This window comes from Talpa europaea, assembly GCF_964194135.1.
Source record: "Talpa europaea genome assembly, chromosome: 1".
Lineage (NCBI taxonomy): Eukaryota > Metazoa > Chordata > Mammalia > Eulipotyphla > Talpidae > Talpa > Talpa europaea.
The window spans coordinates 30,471,531-30,492,443 of record NC_140073.1 but is presented as its reverse complement, the minus strand read 5'-3'; the positions used below and the strand labels follow the sequence as shown (position 1 = coordinate 30,492,443).

The following is a 20,913-nucleotide window of genomic DNA, read 5'->3' as shown; positions in this document are numbered from 1 at the left end:
CATTGGCTATTGCACTAGTAAAACTGTAAGATGATACATGGTCAGTGCTGCTGCTGCTTATATGCTAATGCATTTTTGGATGTAAGAATAATTGCCAATAATCAGAAGGGGCAAAATAGCTATTGTTAGGAACAGATTACTGTCACAGGAAGGCATTATGTCACTTTTCTACTATGATTCATTTCAAAACTGGTCCTGAATTGAATAGTGAAGGAGGCAAAATTTGCCTGTCAGTGCCTTGAGTTTTATCATTCTGCCTCTCTCTTCTCCATCACCCACTCAATAAGCATCTTTTAAGGATCTGCTCTTTGCCAGGTGCTGTGTCAGGCACAAAGGCAATGCTGAACAAGACATGGATTCTACCATAGAGATGTTCATATCGAGTGGCAGAAGGAAAAATGTAAACAATTAGAGGCTTTACTATATATTCATAAAAATTAGATTCATAATGAAAAGCCCTGAGCCTTGTGGAGAAAGGCGCTGAATAAATAGAGAATGTGGCTAATACTGTTGTTATGATACCAATCAGTCGTGGACATGAGTTCCGGCCTAGGGCAAAGAGAGAATTAGGTTGGACCTATGAGACATTATACTCTGTGAAAGGAAGAATTTTAATAACAGTGAAAATGATACATTAATCCTATTCCACCTGCAGCTATGACTGCACCCTGCCAGCAGCCATGGCATATGGGGAAAAAAATGGGTGGGTAGGTTGATGGGAGGGAGAACTATTTTTAATCCATGGACTGTGTGGCTGGAGATAGCATTTCTTTTTCAAACTAGGAGTTGACCAATTGTCCTTTTGTATGAAAAGAAGAGACACAACACTTTTGTCAGAGAAACTGAGCCTTGAGAGCTGAAACATTAGCTTTTCACTTCTGAGTAGAGTGAGAATGTAAAATGCAGGCAACGATTTGCCTTCCCAGCTTGTGGCACGTAGAGGCTTTTATTTCCTATTGTCTGGAGCAGCTTGACCTAAATGCTATTAATTATATTTTAGCTTGCTACCAGTTTTTTCCAACAAGAAACATGCCACTCAGTGTCAGGTGATTGCAGTTCTGCAGTCTGGCTTTGAGGGTGCCCTTCTTCTCTTTCTTTCCTGTTGCTCTTTTTAGCCATATGTTACCTAGGAGCCACATTGTGCTCTGTCCTCAAAATATTTTGTGTAAAATGGGCATTTGTGAGGCAGAAGATGTTTAATTGTGGGCAATTGCAAGCAGAAAATGGTTTAATCCTCCTTCTAAATCCCCCTGCCCTGGTACTTTGGAAGATTTATAAGTCTGTTTCTTTTTAACCGTGAATAGAATTGTAATTAGAAAACCAAGTACTTTGATTTTCACGGCATAGTTTGGAACATACAATCATCCAGAATAAGAGTTGGTAGACTTTTCCTGTGAAAGGTCTTCTAATAGATTTCAAGTTTTTCAGGCCAAGAGGCAAAACTGAAATTTAAATGCCTATACTTACTTTATTTAAATATAATTATTTAAAATACAACCACTGTAAAAGATAAAATTCATTCCTAGCTCACAGGTCATGCAGAAACACATGGATTTGGCCTGTGGCTTTGGTTGTCAACCCCTGATCTTGAAGAAACTGGGGAGTTGCTCATACTAGGTTAAACTTGCTGAGCACTTCTGTGAGTTATCACAATGCTTTAACTTTTCACACACCTGTCAATTTTTGATCCTCACAACCATCCTGTGTGCAAAGTTTGTTTTATTAGCCAGATGAGAGACCAAGTTGCGAGAAGTTTCCATAGCTTTTGCAAGATAATAATGGCAGAACTGGGGTGCAAACCGATGCTCTGAAAATTTAATCATAGCTGATAGACTTTATAGTTGGAGAAGAGAAACAAGTAGTTAGAAAGAGAAACAAAGATAAAAAGAAGGAATAACTAATTGAGAGAGCAGTGGTGGATGGTACCAGCAAGACGATGACAGTATTAGTAAGAAGAATGAGCAAATTTAAAGGAAAAGAAGAAGCATGTTCAGATGCTGCCTGTTGAGAGTGAAAAGTCACCATAGTGCTTGTGGCAGCTTTTGAAGCAGGAAGTTTAGGGCAAGAAAAAGCCTCTGAACTCACCCTTCTGGTGTGTGTGCATCCCCCAGAACCACACAGACCTCCTGATATTACATTATCTCCTTGCGGATTTTCAAACTCCAGAGACTGCTCATAATCAAACTGCTAACCTAGGAAAAGCTAGGTGAATTCTCAGCAAAAAATTAAGAATTCTCAAGGAAGATACTTCTCTAGCCATTGCCAAGGTATAATCAGGGTGATCTTTCTATGCCTTGTGCAAACCTTGTTACTGTTCAGTTTACTCTTAAACTGAGGGCACAGTCCTTTGGAACCAGCTTTTGTAGGAGTTTACTCTAAGGTACCCCATCTTGGGGAAACTGTTCTCTAATTACTCGCTGCCAGGTCTGCACAGTGCTCAAAGTTGGAGCCCTTGGGCAGAACCTTCAGTGCATAGATGGTCGTTAGTTCTTACTTGCCTCCTGGATTCTGGCTGTCAGAGTGCTTTGACCACCGTGGCCTTCCTCCTTTTGTGTCAGCTCTGTGATGATTTAATTTTTTAATTTTTATTTTTGAAGATTTTATTTTTTGCACAGAAGAACTGGGATGTAGGCCAGAAGTGTGGGGGGTGGGTGAGAGGATCCACCAGAGACAGAGTGGTGAGCAGAACAAGCAGATATGCTGAGATACACTGCTGAGGGGAGAAGAGGGTGAGACAGGAGAGGTCTGCTGTGCCATGTGGCTTAGCTCCCTGGCTGAGGATTGAACTCAGGCCGCAGTGGCGATAGCGTTGAGACTTAACCACTGGGCCACCAGGGAGGCCCTCTGTGATCATTTTAAAGAGGTTTTACTTACCTACTTTATCTAGTTGGTTCAGTTGGTGAAGTGTTTATAATCTTATTGGTAAAGTATCTAATAGGCCATTTTGGTGGAAATGGAGTGTGATTCACCTTTTTGGTAGAATAAAGATTATTTGATCGGGAGAGAGAAGCCAAAAATATTTCCTGGCTGCAAAAAGAATTGTATGGCACCAAATCTATCTGGACTCACGTTTCACCTCTAGTAGAATAAACCTGTCGTGGCATGATTTACTGATGGATGTGGAGATTTGGTTTACCCAGCAGCTATGGTGAGAGTAGGCTGGCAGGTGGTCATATAGATCCTGGAAGAGATAGAAAATAGGTTTAAGAGTCAGACTGGGCTGACTCTAATTCTCATTTTTATCACTTCTCTGAGTATTTGTATCCTGGAAAAAATCAGTGAACTTGTTCCTGCTGCAGTTTCCCCATACGTAAAATGGTGATTGTTATACTTGGTTTCACAAATATTCTTGAGACCAGGCAGTTGAGGTTTGGAGATCTTGTTTGGTGCATGCACCACAGTGGTGGCGGTTGTTAATTATATATTGTTAAATTTAGAAAAAATACTCAGCTGTGAGGGGGGAAGATGGTCCTTAAGTAAATGCACATCTTCACCAGTGACTTGGCATCACCAAGTCTAGCAGACTCTGCCATTTTCTGTGAGGGTGGTGGTCTGGAGCTAGGCACTGGAAGCTTTGGCAAGCAGCCAAAGGACCTCACACTTGGGTCAAGGTGGAAATTATGGCATCTTACTAAAGAACAAACCCAATGCATAGGCTGGACAGGAGTTGGTACCCCAAATCAGATCAACCAAATAGATAAAGACACCAGATCACCAAGGGGTCTGGCCTGGAGGACTTTGTGTTCCTTTACACCTTTGAGGTTGGAAATGCCTGAGAGTGATCATTAGAACAGATTGCTCCCCCACTTTATGTGACAGAGGTCACAGTACGAAGAATCCTGGCATTCTGGAAAATCATACTTTTCAAGGCAGAGAAGGTACGAGAAAGCTGTCGCTTGCTTCCTCCCTTGAATTATCCACAAGAGACCACCAACCCCTTGTCTTACCAGAAGTTTTCCCAGTCAGTCTTGGCACTATAGCACTCACTGCCTTCTGGGCTGCACCATAGCAGTAGGGCCAGGCCCTGCCCTGCTCCTGCATCCTCCTGTGTGGTAGTAATGTTCCACCTTTAAGGTCAGGAAGAAGAGATACTGGGGACTGGAAGTTTCTTTATTACTTCTTTGACATATCTATTTATGCAAAGCAAGCCACACTCTGAGTGGCATTTCAGCTTGTAACATATTTAATTTTGAGACTTTCATTGTTTCAGAAAGCTCAGTAGTGATTTTTCAATTAAACTTAAAGGTTTAACACAATAGAAGATTTCTTTTCTCTCTTCCACGTAGCAAATGCCAAATAGTATTTCAAAGGAGAAAAAGCAATTCATCACACAACTAATCTACTCAGATCCATTCATTGACCTCTTCTGTGAAAAAAGCCTCTGTTGTCTATCTCTGAATGTGTAGAGTTCAGAATAAATGATTTGGTCTATGGATGCTTAGATAAATGCATGAGCAGAGCTAAGACAGAATAGAGATGTAGATTTGACACCATATCTATTTTGGATCTGTAGATATTCATAGAGAAAATGGCAGGTAGTGTAGAAACAGCTTTTGAAAATAAATTTGTATAAATTCAGCATGCTAATACCAATGACAGAAAATGTAATTCATTTTTTGATTCAGAGTTGTTTTTCTCCTTTATTGTTGCTACAGAATTTAGCAGGGGGAAAAGGAAGGCGAGATTACATATTAAGTGCCTTGGAAAATGTACCTTTTTGCCTTAATATTCCTTCGCCTTTGTGTTTATCTGATGCACTTTTATTATTACAGAGATTAGGGCTTTTCAATGTCAGAAAAGGCTAAATATATTAAAAAATAAAAACAAAGTTCAGAGGGAAGCAGAATCAGCCCTGAGAATAGCTTTCATTATATTAAAACTGAGGCTTTCCTTAGAATTGAGTTTTATAGGTGCGCGTCGCTCAGCTTTGTTGGATAGTACTGGAAATTGCCAATATTACCCTTAGCAAGCTCTGAATTTTCAGGAAACTTAGACAGATACAGATTTGTCTTTTGGGTCATTTAAGTCTTTTATAACTCCCATAGACACTAGAGTTCTGGAGTTTCAGAGTGAGACAGGCACATTTTTTTCTCACAAATACCTCATTCTGAGCCACTTTTAGGAGTAATACAGATCTAGTTCAACTCTTCTGCTTAATGCAAGGTTATACATCAATCACAACCTTATGTAGAAGCTACTGGGACTATAGAAATGAAGTAAAAATATTTAAGTTGTCACTTCCTTTGTATCTCTTATCTGCATGTTTTGTGTCACTTGACCGCAACAAACTCCTAATTACCCCAAATGGTAATTATCCTCGATTCTAGAAACTCTATAATTAGGTGGAGATTTAAATATAACCTGTTACCTGAAGTTTTGGAAGCTCTTGAATATTTGATGTGTCACTGGAAACTAATGTTTTCAGGCACAAACAAAACTCTGTTTTGGGGAGCTGATTATGGTATATGTGCTTTGTCTAAGGTGCTACTTAATTTGTTTTCCCTTTGGTAGTATTCACAAAAGGCAAACAAGGCTCATATTTTTTTGAGAAACCCCAAAAGCCTAGAAGAAAAGGATGAAATAGGTGACAAAAACTGAAGTTGGAATCAAGGAAGGATTCCATTTCTTAGAGTGTAGCCTGTTATGACCAATTGAAAGGAGCAGGTATGGAATGGAGCCACAATTAAATACGGAGAGATGGTAGGAGTTATCACCCAGGTTCAACCATTATAGCTAAAATATTGGCTTGAAGTAGTCTTAGTTGAACTAGAGAATTGATCTCCTGTATGGGGAACATACATAAGACTTGGAGGTAAAGGTGTGATCCAGAAGGCAAAGGGAAATTATTCCAATTTTTGGAAAGTGGTATGGTTTTCAATCAGGGCAGTTTCCATGTAAGGAAAAGGGAAGAAGGATAATATCACTACTGGTTTGAGTTATTCCTTAGAATGAATGTGACCATAGGAAGATCATACCAAAGTGTGGGCTTTTGCACCATATTTTTGAAGGCACTTGGGAGTATGTTGAGTAGAAAGTGATAAGGAAAAAGGACTGGAAGCATACCACGGGGAGCTATTACTGGAACCTGGCACTGCTGCATGTGGTCAGAGGAGGTTTGAAGACAGGGTAGCTGAAAGTTTGAAGAGATAGGACTTGCTCAGAATGAGCTGCCAGACAAAACTAGTTATAATGGGAAAAAGGGACTGAGATATTTCACAGCTCAAATCGAGAAAGAAATTTCAAACATCCAGAGCTAACACAAAAGTGGCTTTTCTTAGAAGATACCACTGCAAATGTGCCAGAGGAGATTGGATAAGCACTCCAAGTAGTTATTTGGGAGGACACTCAACTTACAGTCCCTTTCAAATTGGTGACTCTAAGATTCTATGATTAATGATTACAGTTAGGTAACCTAGAAAAGTGAAAAAGGTTCTTTTACAAAATCCTGATATGCCCTAGAGGTTTGGTGACCTCTCCTGACCTCTTGACCTTTTTTTATCTATCTATCTATCTATCTATCTATCTATCTACCATTCTGTTTTTATTTTATATATTTTTACATCATTTTTCATTTTTGCACAATGTATACATTTTCATCTTGGTTATAGTCCCCATATAATTCCCACCCCCCTTGTTTTGATCTTACTCCCCCCCAACCCTGTAGTGTGTCTCTGATTTATAATTGCTTGTTGATTTTGATTTTTACTTTATTATAATTAATCTTTTCCCTGGTCCCTTATTTAGGTTTTCTAAATTCCTGCTATGAGTGAGACCATGCAGTATTTTTCTTTTTCTTTCTGGCTTATTTCGCTGAGCATGGTCCCTTCTAGCTCCATCCATGTTGCTGCAAATGGCATGAGTTTGTCTTTTTTGATTGCTGAGTAATATTCCACTGTGTATATGTACCACCCCTTCTTGATCCAGTCTCCTGACATTTATTTGAACACCATGTGGCTTCTCGGGGGCATTCTGTTTGGAGGACCTGAGCTAGGGAGAAACTAAAGTCTTTCTGTGACTTCCCTAAGAAAGAAAGCACTCTTCCCACTTTGAACACCATGACACTCTGGAACACGGAAAGGGTGGTGGGAGATAAATGTAAGGACATTGGAGTTCCTGATTAGATCTTCTGTAAACAGTGTAACGAGTCCTTGAGAACACATTCATTATGGAGTATTTCTGTGTGGGCTTGAGCTGAAAGCACACATGTTTATGTACCTCATGAGTCCCTGAGATAGTGTAATGTCTCATTTGGTGCTCGTTAGACCACGGGAGCCAATATGTCTTCAATTTAGAATGATTCCACCTTGTTTTTTTCTTTTTTTTTTTTAATAACCAAAACAGATGTGGTTGAAAATCAGTGGGCTGCTCAGAATACTTTTGTCTTCTGCTTGTTTTTTTTCCGTTGCTATGAGCTTTCTTAGGACAATGCAGTGGTATTACCAAGATCACACCTACTGACTCTTGTTTGCAGCTCAATTATGCAGAGACAAGACTTAGTCAATTGGAAAACTGTCATTGTGAGAAGACCTGTCAAGTCAGTGGCCTGCTCTACAGAGACCAGGACTCCTGGGTCGATGGTGACCACTGCAGGAACTGCACGTGCAAAGTAAGCCTTTTTGGAAAGAAATAATCAGCCGTATGGGTGCCATCTCAGTGGTTACCATGTAATCTGACTTTTAAATAAGTAATGCTGACTCCAGGTATTATCTTTTCACTTAAGTGCCTGTTTAGTAATCTTAGCCATAGTGAAGGGAAGCTGGAAAAGTGTCACTTCATATATAAATACTTGCATATGAAAAGTTGCTCTCCCTTGACAACATACTCTAATATGATTTAATGTTATTAAGGAGCTTACTGTTAGCAGTTTGGTGTATCAGAGAGAAGGGACTAGAATAAATTTTAAAAGGGAGTTTAATTAGTTTTTAGGTGTGATTGTGTTTTACAAGCTGTCCATCATCTGTCTCACAGAATTACAAGAGCTTCCCTCCCATCATTGGTATGTAAACCCTGTCCAGTTGAAATTATTTGATAAATATCAGAAGAATGCCATTGTTTGTACGGAAAAATACAAGATGGATTGTTAGAGGCTCAACAGTGATTGACAGGGTCTGCAAAAGGTGTTATTTATGTTCTTGTAAAAATAGACTTTTTGTTTTCTGCCTAATCTACTTAGCCTGCATGGGCAGGTGGAATGAAGTCAGTGATGTATATCAGAAAAGTAATTGAGGTGGCCTGGGTTCGTTTGGGCTGGGAAAATACTTTATTCATGGTCCTGCAGCAGACTGGGAATTCCTCACACAGCTTCCGGTTCCCTAATGAGGTTTCTGGGATGACATGTGAGCATTTTCAACAAAGGGGACTTCTGAGATTGCTTTTCTGTCCTTCTTTTCTCAGAGTGGCACTGTGGAATGCCGAAGGATGTCCTGTCCCCCTCTCAATTGCTCCCCAGACTCCCTCCCCGTGCACATTGCTGGCCAGTGCTGTAAGGTCTGCCGACGTAAGTACTGACAGAGGCGCAGAATGGCCCTCTGTGCTTTGACATTTATTTCTCCCCAGTTTCTATGGTCCCCACAGACTAATTTTAATAAGAAGCACTAGCTGTTAATATGATATTAAATGTGTGATAAATGCTGTTGCATTTTAATCACTTGTGATATGGACGAATCTTTACATTAAACACATTCTCACATCAATGGTAAATGGTATTCCTCTTCCCACTCCATGTAGGCAAAATGGTGTTCACAGAGATTGAGTCACTTTTCTAGGGTCAAATCAGCTGGTGATGGTGGGATCGACCTGACTTCCAAGGTCTCTGTATTCTGTTCCCTCTCATTAAATCAGTCAAGTTAAGGGCCAAATTCTGTGTTTTGGCTTTCTGAAGTCTTGGCCAGATTTTGTTATTAAAAGCCCTTTTTTTTTTAGGAATTTGGGGATGAAATGAAGTTGATACTGAACCAATATCCTTCAGAGTTGGCTTGTTACTTAATGATTTAAAAATTCTTTTCTCTCTGTATTGCAAAGGGCAGTATTTCAAGTGAAACAGTGAAATGATCATTGAGATAAGTGGTAACAGCTAGCTGTGATTTATTGTGAAATCCATTACTGTGCTGGATGCTTTAATTCTATGAATTTACTGCATCCTTACCACAATCCTTTAGGTGGGTATTATTACTATCCTTAATTTTAGGAAGCTTAAACTGATGAATGCTTAGGGAAGTTAACTTACCAAGTTTATAAGCCAGTGAGTGGCAGAGATGAGATCTAGAACAATGCACAATGTATGCACGAGTTTTCATCAGATCATATGGTCTTCTGTAGGAAAGGAGTGTTTGGTTGAAGGGTAGCACCCTAAGGATAATTTTCAAGATAATTCTCTATAAAAAACACTAACATCATTGGGTCTTGCGCACACAGTGGGCTCGCTTTTTTCAAGAATTGCATGTCACCTAATCTGACTTTGGAAGTGGGGAGTGCTAGTCTGGTCACCCTAGCCTAAATCTCTATATAACCCTTTCTTTTTTTTTAATTAATTAATTTATTTATACAAGCACTGGGTATAGTCAGAAGTGCGGGAGGGTGAGAGAGTTCATCAGAGCGGGGAGCAGAACAGGCAGAAGGACTGAAATACACTGCTGAGGGGAGCAGCAGGTGGCAGGAGAGGTCTGCGCGCCATGTGGGACCCTTGCCCGTGGCCGGGGATCGAACCGGCACTGCAGAGGCTGTGGGCAGCTTCGCAGCCCAGCGCTCAACCGCTGCGCCACCAGGGGAGGCCCCTCTATATAACCCTTTCAAAAGGAACTTAAAACCTTTTTAAGGTTGCTTTAATACATCCATTACCCTGGAGGAAAAACTTGGAGTTGATCTGAAAAGAGAGGCTCTCTTGTTTCTGTCCCAAGCAATTTTGGAAGTCCTGTCTAGCAGTATAGATAAAGTATTCAGATGTTGAGATTATAATTTGATTCCCTGAAGAGACACAGTTTTAAGTAGGTACAGATTATTTTCCCCGATCTGGACATAGCAGTCAGCAAAAAAAAGTTGGAAAACATTTGGGAATTTCATCTGAAAACATGAATTATTTTCAATCCATTATTTAAATCCCTGGTGTGATTGTGAATGCTGTTGCTTGGAAGTTGTCTTTTGGATAAGGGAGTAGATGAGTCCTCCAACTGTCTTGTGTTTTAACCTTTTGATTGTTTCTAAATATAAAAGCATTGTGCTTATTGTGTAACATTAGAAAGCACAGAGCAGGGCACCATCCTTGGAAATACCACTGCTTAGAAACAATCACGCTTGACATTTTAGTAGTAATCATTTTTTAAATTATACTTTGTGTACAGTTAAGATCATATTGTACAGATAATTTTTACCATGCTTTGTTGACTTGCTGTTGTCACTAAAGTGTACTACTATATTTTAAAATAACTCTGCATAAACTCATTCCAATGCACTTCGCAATGCCCCATTGTTTAGCTATTGCATGCTATTGCAGCATCCCCTAATTGTTGGTTAATCTGGGTTGTTTCCCATTGTCATGTAATTGTAAATTACTCTTCAAAACATGTTTGGTATAGGGACAACATTTTTGTACTTTATTTTTCCTTAAGTTAGAATTCTCCAGAGAAGAATTACTGATACAATAGATTGACATTTACAAGACCCTGGATGCATGTCAATTTGAGGTGTGTGGGGTCATTATTTTTTTCTTCAGTCAATTCCTTAGAGACTTTTGAATTTTAAGTATTTCAGAAAGGAATCCAGTTTAAACCAAGATGCTGATACACTGGCTATCTAAAACACCCATATATTTTTTTGCCTTTGGAATTCATAGCAATTGAACACTTTTTTCTCAGTAGTTCCATTTGGCAGTGTGATATGTTTATAAAGAGGTGATAATACAAATAAATTGAGATCACTAAGCAAAAAAAAATTAAAAATCGCAAGACATCTCTGGTAATTAAAAGCTTGAGAACCTCTGACCTAGAGGGTTTTAATTTCTTGCTAGTTATTAATAGAAACATGAATTAGCAGTTAGCTAAATATAGGTTAGTGGAATAGGGATATAAGGGCCCGCTCTGCTTCAGAGGACTTGCTCTCAAGTTAGACACATGATTGACAGTGTCCAGAATAATGTCATATTATTATTTATTATTATTATTATTATTATGTCACATTAAAATTTAATGCAATGGCAAATGCAATGTCAGACATGTGGATGGGGTACTGCTTCAACGCAGATAGACGGCTGGTGGAGGGTTGGGGAAGATACCCTAGTAGGTCTGGGATTCTTCCTGGAGACATGGAGACAAGCTAAATGTTGCTAGCCTTCTAGAGGCTCACTGTGACTGATTGAGTTGTGGGATGGAGGTAGAAATTATAGGCAGAGTTCTAACACCAGTTGGTAGAATTTCCGAAGTTTTCAGATATCTTCACAACAGAAAATGAAATTTGGTTACTTTGGTTTTCCTTTTTATATAAAATTTCCTAGACTACTCTGAGTTTGAGTGGGGCATTATTTGAAGGATTCTCAGGAAGGGTTAGATCTGTCTCATGAGCTGATCAAATAAAAGCAAATTGTTTTCTCTGCTGACTCGTAAGTTACTCACTTGTTAGGACTTCAGGAGATCTGTTTGGAAATAGGAATGAACTTGGCCAAAGTGTCCATGTATCCTTTCATTGCATGAGAAGAGTACTTTCTCCTGTTGGAATCAAATGGCCCAATCTTAAGCCTTCCCTAAGAGCAAGGTAGTTGTGTACAGTGGAGATAGCAGGTCCTGATACGAGCGTACTCCTCTGTTGGGGAGGCATTAGGGAAAACTCAGGAGAACCTTCCACATTCCTTAACTGTGGGCATGGTTGTCTCGGAAGAGGGGGAGGAGTTTCATTTCTCAAACATTTGTTGAGTGTCTGTTACATTCAAGGTATACAACATACTTAACGCACAGTAGAACCACCTAGTGAATTTAAACTAGAGATTCCCACGGTCCATTTCTGACTGACAAATATGAGTCCCCAGACAGTGGTGTCCTGGAGTCTTTATTATTTTGGAAGCCCTATTTGAGAACTACAGAAATGGAAGAGATCAAGAAAATGGAGAGAATCTTGAGCTGTGTAATACGGCACTGTAAAGCAACAGAGGTCGTAGAGGGAAAGGCAAATAATCTGTTTGCTATAATGCAGGGATTTTGTAGGTGAGAAATGGAGATAAGGCTGCAGAGCTAGGTTGGGCTGGATCATGATGATGGTTTTCCACTGAATGTATTTAGTCATCCCTTACTGAGTTTCTGTTCCCAAGCAATGTCCCTACTGCAGATTCAGTTGCAGGCACTATGGACCTTCTTGTGTATTCATTTGGTTCTTCCAACAACCCAAACATAGGTCCCACCATTATCCCTCTTTGATAAATGAGGAGGTGGAGCTCAAAGAGAAGTAACTTGTCCAAACTTGTCCAAGGCCTTTCAACCTTGGTGGATTCCAAACAAAACCCAGCTGTCTGACGCCAGAGCTGATACTTTTTTTTTTTAAATAAATTTTATTTTTATATTCCCCATACAATTGCAACCCCCTTATTTTGACCCCAATCCCTCATTTCCCCGCACCCTAGCCCCCAAAAAGTGTCTCTGGTTCATAGTTTTTTGTTGATTTTGATTATCACTTTCTTATAGTTATTCATTTTCCTGGTCCCTTATTTAAGTTTTCTAGATTCCTGCTATGAGTGAGACCATCCAGTATTTTTCTTTTTCTTTCTGGCTTATTTCATTGAACATGATCCCTTCCAGCGCTATCCATGTTGCTGCAAATTGCATGTGTTTATCTTTTTTTGAATGCTGAGTAATAGTCCATGGTGTATATGTACCACATCTTCTTGATCCAGTCATCTATTTTGGGGCATTTGGGTTGTTTCCAAAGCTTAGCTATTGTAAATCGTGCTGCTATAAACATAGGGCTGATACTCTGAACATGTCTCCTCTAAACCCTGCTGTCCAGGAACATACATGCACTCACTGTCTTGTTATAACCTAGTTTTATAACATGCACAATATAAGAGATGGAGGCAATACAGAGAAAATAGTGACTAACTTTATCAGAAATCTGTGCATGTATGTTAGGAAAGCTCATAGGGGAAGTAATAGCTGAGCAGATGCTGAGAAATGATAGCAGTTTGCCACATGAGTAAGATGGATAAGAGCATACCTGCCAAAGGGAATTGCATGTGCAAAGTCATGGGAGTTACTGCAGCATTGGCTTTGTTATTCAAAAAGTACCATCTTAAATCAGACTGATGGCAGAAGCAAGGCCGAGGCCTCTTTGCAAAGGCCAGTGCTTTGGAAGAAGTGGTGTGAGTGTAGGATTCAGGGATATCCAGGTGCAGGTAGTGAAGCAGGTGTTAGGAAGGATTGAGTATGAGTGATAGCCAAAGGACTTGGCAGGTACCTACTCTATAATATATATATGGCTATACACAGACAATACATCTGTTGCATGAGAGATGAATTGGGGACAGTGCCTGCAAGAAGTTTCCAGGTTTCAAACAAGAGCCTCTGGGAGACTCATAGTGTGATGAACTATGGCAGGTGGAAGAAGTAATCCTGGGAGTGACACATACTGTTTGCATGTGTGCGTTGGAGATGCTGGAGCTTCCACCCATTTGAGGCAGGCATTTCCCTCCAGGAGCTGGTGTCTTAGGTGAATGAGTGTGCTGAGGGAGGAAGGGTCTTTGAGTGTTCAGCCTTTCTCATTTGCCAGTCTCCTTGAAAGTGTATTACAGAGCACTGATTTGGATAGTCTAAGCTGTTGAGTGCTGAGGGGAGGCTGGAGTGTGTGCAGGGTACAAATATCTACATACAGAAAGAGCAACCTCATGTCTTCATCACACAGGGGTGCTGTGTCACACCTGTTAGTTGTTGATTTGGTGTGCATCTACTAGGTGACAGTGTCCAGGCATCGCATTAGGGAATGTGCCTCACTTTTGATGGACCAGGCGTCTTTGGCACAGAAAGATACAACTGAATAACTATTTCTCTCAATCCCCAGTACATCAGTTTCTGGCATGATGGAAAAGTGTGAGTTGATGTGTGTTGGTGCTGGGTTTCAATTTCATGGTTGGGCACTGTGAAACAGTCTAGTTTGCATGTCCCCAGTGTGACATGAAGGACTTCAGGTATGCATTCACATTTCTACTCGTTCTGAAAGCTGTTGGAAGGGAATCCCAAATGCCTTAACCAAAGGCACTGGAGTCTGACCTTCCTTATGCTTGAATTTCCTCAGACATCAAAAATAAGCCTTTTGGCTGTAGATCAAGAAGTTGGATAATGAGGATGGATATTAAGCATGTGGAGGACAGTGACAGGGAAGGAGGGGCCACTGACAGAGGAATGGGGTGGTGAGGAGAAAGCAGGGGAAGTTCTTGGGACCTGCAGTGCTGATCCTGAAAGCTTTCCCTCAGATAATGTCATGGGATTACTTGATGTCCAAGCCACAGACATGTTGCGCATCAGGGCCAAAGCTGCAAGTGGCGGAGGCGTGGAGAGTCGCATTGATGCCATTCTCAGCCCCCCCAGGCTTCCTGCTATTTGAGGACATAAAGTTCAGTGGACATTTAATTGTTATGCCTCCCTGGTGGATTTGAGGGCTGGAGGTATCCTCCTGTGTGGTGTGAATGTAAACAGTGAGGCATTTCTGTCTCCAGATGGGCGTTCTGGGATGAGTCTATCAGAGGAAGCAGCAAATATCTGAAGACAGGGTAACAAATGTGCTCATACCATTGTGGGCGGTGGCAAGGGGCACAGTGAGAAAGAAAAACTGATTTCTTTCCTTCCCGACCTGGGCCAAGAAGCAGATGGCAGAGTCGACAGCAGTGTATTTAGCAGAACCGTCTCTCTAGAGGGAGCCATCCCACCCAGTTGGCAGCAGCTGCATTTGGGAGTGTGGGAGTTCCTAGAATAGGAATTCCAGGCCCTCAGGAGTGCGGTTTTCCATGCAAGTAATTTGGGGAATCCACATCATCATTGGGACCAATAAGTCAGGGTCAACTCTTTTACATAGGAAATTGAGGCAGGAAATAGGATCAGAGATATTTTTATTTAATGAAGGGAGAAAAGAGCTGATCTCAAAAGCTCTCCGTTCTCTGCTTTGTTGTTGCTGTTTTTGTTCTGAAACCTTTGGCATTTGCTTTTAATATTTGACATTGTGTTAAATAGCAGAAAAGAACTCTTATTTTGGAATTAGGAAATTTAACTTTTTTTGCTACCAATTATAGGCTCTGTAATTTAAATTTATTGTTATTAATAATAAGCCCAGGGAGGCACTGTGCTTAGAGCTACACAGAAAATAATGAATTGTGTAGTCTCCACCCTTACATAGGCTGCAGTTAGCTGAGGAAATGGATAATTAAGTGGGCAGCTGATATGGTGAGGGACCGTGGGTGTTTTGGTGGTAGGAAAACTATAGTGACCACATCTGAGAGGAGAAACCCTATATGGTCCAAAAATTAACAATGATGTAAGAAAAAGGTGCTTCATTTAAAAATTAACCAACTTAAAAATAAATGGGCAATTGCGATAAAATGTGCTGTGTGGTCTATTAGGAGTAGGGCCAGCGCACAGGAGAAGCACTGAGAATAGTTAACCAGGATTACAGGTCAAGAGTGACTTCTTGGGAAGACAGGCTTAAATTGAAACCGATAGATATGTAGGATAGAAGGACACCCATGGATGAGGCTGAGCATCCCGGGAGAACAGTGTGTTCAAATTCTGGAAGTAAGACAGAAAGCGTGGCCAGGGCATGTATGGAGGTATGGATGTTTGAGAGGGTGAGTAACACTATAGGAACTGCTGAGTTTTGAAGTGTGAGAGATGTAGAGCTGCCTGTATGCTGAATGAAGCATTTTGGACAGTACTCTGTGGACATTAGTGACCCATAATTTCAAAACAGGGACATATTTGCTCTTACACAAACAACATGTCTGATTGTTGCATGAGAAAGGACTGGATGAGATTGAGACCAGGTCCTAGGAGACGAGCTAGGACAGGCTGATGTACTGAAGAGGAGGGATGATGATGGCCCCAGTGAAGGTCATGTCTGGGGGTAACTGAACAACAGGAAATCAATGGTGTCCTTCTGTGTTGTGGCTGAGGTTTTGATAAATGGAGTGGATCAGGCCCCTTTACCCACTCATTCATTTTACGGCTGGAAAGTCTAATTCAAAGCTATTGTTGTACTCCACGGTGGTGATGATGCTTCTTCCTTGTTTTAACGTGTGACCACATCAATTCATCCTCTAGTTCATTTGCAACTGCAGTATGAAGTAGTTGTACCCTGTGTCTGAAGGTCTCTGTCACATAATCACCATGATGGCCTGACTGGGGGGGATCCAACCCTTATTTCCACACTATTCCTGCATCTTATCTAGACAGAGATTTGTATTGCTTAGAACCAGAGTACCTGTGTTTATGGAATCTGTTGGCATTTGGATGGTGCCTCTGAGATCATTTGTTGTCTAGCATGACTGTTTGACTCATTTTTCTGTTTTATTACAGCCAAATGTATCTATGGAGGAAAAGTCCTTGCAGAAGGCCAGCGGATTTTAACTAAGAGCTGTCGGGAATGCCGAGTAAGTAACAGTCCTATGATTCCTATCCCTTCTGGGCGATAAAGAGAGAGCTATGTGGGTTTTGCCTAGGGTATTAGCCTGAGTGGGTCCCTGAGGGGTAGGACTGCTGGGCTAAAGTCTAGAATGTGGAGGTCCTGGTCATTGCCATTGTGCTGTTAGCTTGTGGTTAGCTGTGGTCAGGTAACCTTAGGAAACACTATGAAAGCAATGGTGTGAGAAGGGTCAGGGAAGCTAGCAGCTACTGAGAGTTAGGGAGGTTTGCAAGTGCCCCAGGGAAAGGGGTTTGAGCTGGTATCAGGGGAATCAGTCTGCAATGCCAGCTGTGGATGGCTCTACTTCCGATTGTGTGATAGAATGATAGAAAAATGCCTCTGCGTGCTGCCTACCTTCTCCCGTGCATTTTTTGAAATAAGATGCATAGAACCATGATCTCGTTCAATAGTCCCTCAACAAATAAGTATTTAGCAACTGCTGCATACCAGCATTGTGCTGGACTCTGGATCAGCAACAGTGGAGCAAAGTCCCTACCTTTACGGAACTTGTGGTCTAGTAGGGGATGCAGAAAGTAAGAAATTGTGTTCTATAAAAAAAATATAAAGCAGCTAGAGTTTTGGGCTGGGGTGGCCTGGGAAGGCGTCTCTGTGGAGATAATATCAAACAAAGCCCTGGATAAAGAGTGGGTGAGGTGCTGTCCTAGGAAAGCAAGAGTGAGAGACACAGGAAGGAAAGGCGGGAGAGCAAATAAAGGTGACGCATTGTAGCAGCCACAGCCCATAAAGAGCACAGCTGGTTTTGCAGGATATTCAGCAAACAGATTCACAGGAATCTCTACATCTCAGAATAGACCATCTTTGCAAATGCTTGCAACCTACACCTACTTTGTTATTTCATTTGCTTTTAATCACATCTCTGGAGAAAATAAAGGAATGCAGTTTATTTTATTTATTTAAAGATTTATTTATGCACACAAGAACTGGGGTACAGGCTAGATGTGCATGGAGTGAGAGGATTCAAAAGAGACAGAGTGGGGAGCAGAACAGGTAGACTGACTGAAATACACTGCTGAGGGGAGCAGTGGGCAAGACAGGAGAGGTCTGCTGCACCATGTGGGTCATTTCCCTGACTGCGGGTTGAACTCATTCTGCAGTGGCTGATGAGAGCTTCATAGTGCTGCATCTTAAACCCTTGCACCACCAGGAAGACCCCAGGAATGCAGTTTAAAGCTAGAGGAGAACGAGGCACTTAGGCTTCGTAGATGCTCTTCTGGAATTACTAATGAAAGAAGAGCCTGAATCCTATCTTTTTTTGTGGGTTTGGGAAGGCTCATTCCTGTCATCTGTCTCTCATTTGCCAGAATCTTCCCCAGGAGTTACTCCCTTGAACTTCCTTACTGTCTTTCTCATTCTTTCTTGGACGCCACTGGGACTGCCAGATGTTGCGTGAGTCCAGGTGGTCCGGTGGTGATGCAGTGTGTGGTCTGTGTCAGCAGTTGCTGTGCTAAGGGGATCCTTACTTAGTGGCAGGGATAGTGTGACAGTGAGGCTGCTATGATTCTCTGTTTTAACCAAGCCTGGGAGGGGCAGCCCATTTGATGGTCTCTGACCTGGGGCTGCACAAGTACCATATTGGGATGCAAATGAGCATTTGGAGAATGTAGTGCATGGCAAAAAGTCCTCAAGAAACATGAGCTATTCTTATTTCACATGGCTACACATGTCCTCCCTGCATAGAAGACAAGATGGGAAGTGATTTGGATTTCAAAACCCTCATTTTCACCCTTATCTCAGGGGAATCTGGGATGACTAAAGGTAATTTCACCCCTGCAGCTGCTGATCCTAGTTCCTACTATGTATTGTCACTTACCACTGGCAACTTTGACATTTTGAATAGAAGCAGTGGGTGTTCAAGCAAGGGCCACATTTATGTTATCAGAAAGGATCAAGGTAGATGCTGATTGATATGTGAAGACAAGGGCCTGGATTTAAATGTCAGTTTATCAGAGTGGCGCTTACCTCTGCTGCCACATTTGAGGAGCTCTTCACCCTTGGGTTCATCTTTCATTCTTCTTGTTTTATTTTCACAATCTACAAAGAAGTTGGGCAGACAGGGACCACAAGTGAGGGGTGTGTGTGTGTACATGTATGCATGTGTTTGCATGTGAATGCATGTAAATTTCATCCTCTTAGTAGGTCATGAATTTCATTTATTTTATCACTTATTTAGTAGATGAATACTTTGTGCACAAAGAAAAGGGCCATTGATGATATTTAACACTGAGCATTAATTTTGTCGCCACTACTGAAAACAGTTTAAAAACATTATCTCTACCACGAGATACCATCTTATACCAGTGAGAATGGCACATATTAAAAAAACTAGCAACAACAAATGTTGGCGAGGTTATAGAGAAAAAGGAACTCTCTTGCACTGTTGGTGGGAGTGCAAACTGGTCCAACCACTATGGAGAGCTGTGTGGAGATTTCTGGACCTACTAAACATAGACCTTCCGTATGATCCAGCAATTCCACTCCTAGGTATTTACCCAAAGGACACAGACACATCAATTCCAAAGAGCACCTGCACCCCTATGTTTATAGCAGCACTGTTTACAATAGCTAAGCTTTGGAAACAATCCAAATGCCTCAAAATAGATGACTGGATCAAGAAGATGTGGTACATATACACCATGGAATATTACTCAGCATTCAAAAAAGATAAACACATGCAATTTGCAACAACGTGGATGGCGCTGGACGGGATCATGCTTAGCGAAATAAGCCAGAAAGAAAAAGAAAAATACCGGATGGTCTCACTCACAGCAGGAATCTAGAAAACTTAAATAAGGGACCAGGAAAATGAATAACTATAAGAAAGTGAAAATCAAAATCAACAAACAACTATGAACCAGAGACACTCTATGGGGGGTGGGGGCAGGGAGGGGAGGGATTGGGGTCAAAATAAGGGGGTTGCAATTGTATGGGGAATATAAAAAAAATTTATTTAAAAAAATAAAAACATTATCTCCTATGAGCCTCATAACAACCCTGTGAGGTATAGGTACTATTAATATTATTTTACACATGAGGAAATTGAGAACCCAGAAAGCAAAGCCACATAGCTAGTCAGCTCACTGGGGTTTGTACCTGTGTGGTTGGCTCAACAGGCTCCTCTCTGAGCCTCTCTACTGCTACCTCTGATGATGTCAGTCTTATTTAGAAATCATTCTTATTTCTGAATTTTAAAGAGTAGTTCAGAATTATCTGACCAAATTATCAGACTAAAAAGTGATGAGTCTCTGAGACTGCCAGATTGGTCAGAATAGAGCTCATTGTTTCCCTTGATAAAAGGTAGCATTTATAAAAGGCCATAAAAAAGTTTGGGGCACATTGGGGTGTTGTCGGCAGGGAGAGAGGGTGATGAGTGTGGGATGAGAGAGCTCCTGGTCTTTTCCTGGAAAGCCTGTCTCAAACTATAAGTCATCATGTCCTGTGGTGCCATATGTATGTAATGGATTAACTTCCTGCCCAGGCATCTACAGTGGTGCTAAGTAAGTTCTGTCCTTGGGTGAACTGAGCAAATAATTAATCAGATAATTTTCTGTGTTCTATGGTTCAAACAAAGATCCCAAGTTGACAAAAGGCTGTCTGGAGATCCATCCATTTCCATTTCCCTGGCATCATTCTAGGGCTTCAGTAATCCCTATTGATGAGAAAAAAAAAATCATTTCAAATGCTTCTACTAAGAGTTTATAGGAGTTAGCATACTTTTTTTTTTTTTTAAATCAACATGAATAAACTTCCCTAGCAGTCTTGCTCAATTTTGTGCAATTATTGCTGCCTTGCAGCATATCTTTAGGCCAACACTTTTTTGACTTAATGATATGAGTTTTATATATGATTAGAAATTGATAATGAAGCACAGTGATTAGTAAATAACTTGAAATTGTTTATATTTGACCAATGACTTGGAGACAGCTGCTCTTAATGAGAAAGGATGGAAGAATTCTACTATTGCAGAGCTCCTGAGGTCATAAATATACCATAATCAGGAGGATTTAAAAAATGCTAATCATCATATACTTCTTACTAGAGATAGTCTTGAAGATAAACTTAAAGGTGAGTGCCTAATTATGTGACAGAATAAAATGGATTTGGTGGCATTTATGCCACTGTAATAGCAGTTATTATTTTCAGATTCATGCAAAGGGGTTGTTCTCAAAGCATTTGGAATTTTGATCTCACTCATTAACTATGTTAAAGGTTGATTAGAATTGTTGACTGATTTAATCAGCAGTCCAAGCAAGT

The 20,913-nt window shown here is 40.8% G+C and overlaps 1 protein-coding gene across 3 annotated transcripts in view; it reads left to right on the top strand.

Moving 5' to 3' along the window:
- NELL1 (neural EGFL like 1) overlaps positions 1–20,913 on the top strand; it is a gene marked incomplete at both ends in the record, with an annotated part of 742,470 nt that overhangs the window by 156,900 nt on the left and 564,657 nt on the right. For all 3 annotated transcript variants that reach the window (XM_084239443.1, XM_084239442.1, XM_084239441.1), the window contains 3 exons: positions 7,472–7,606; positions 8,395–8,497; positions 16,536–16,609. In XM_084239443.1, coding sequence (XP_084095569.1) covers positions 7,472–7,606; positions 8,395–8,497; positions 16,536–16,609 — 312 coding nt within the window. The remainder of the gene's footprint in view (positions 1–7,471; positions 7,607–8,394; positions 8,498–16,535; positions 16,610–20,913) is intronic.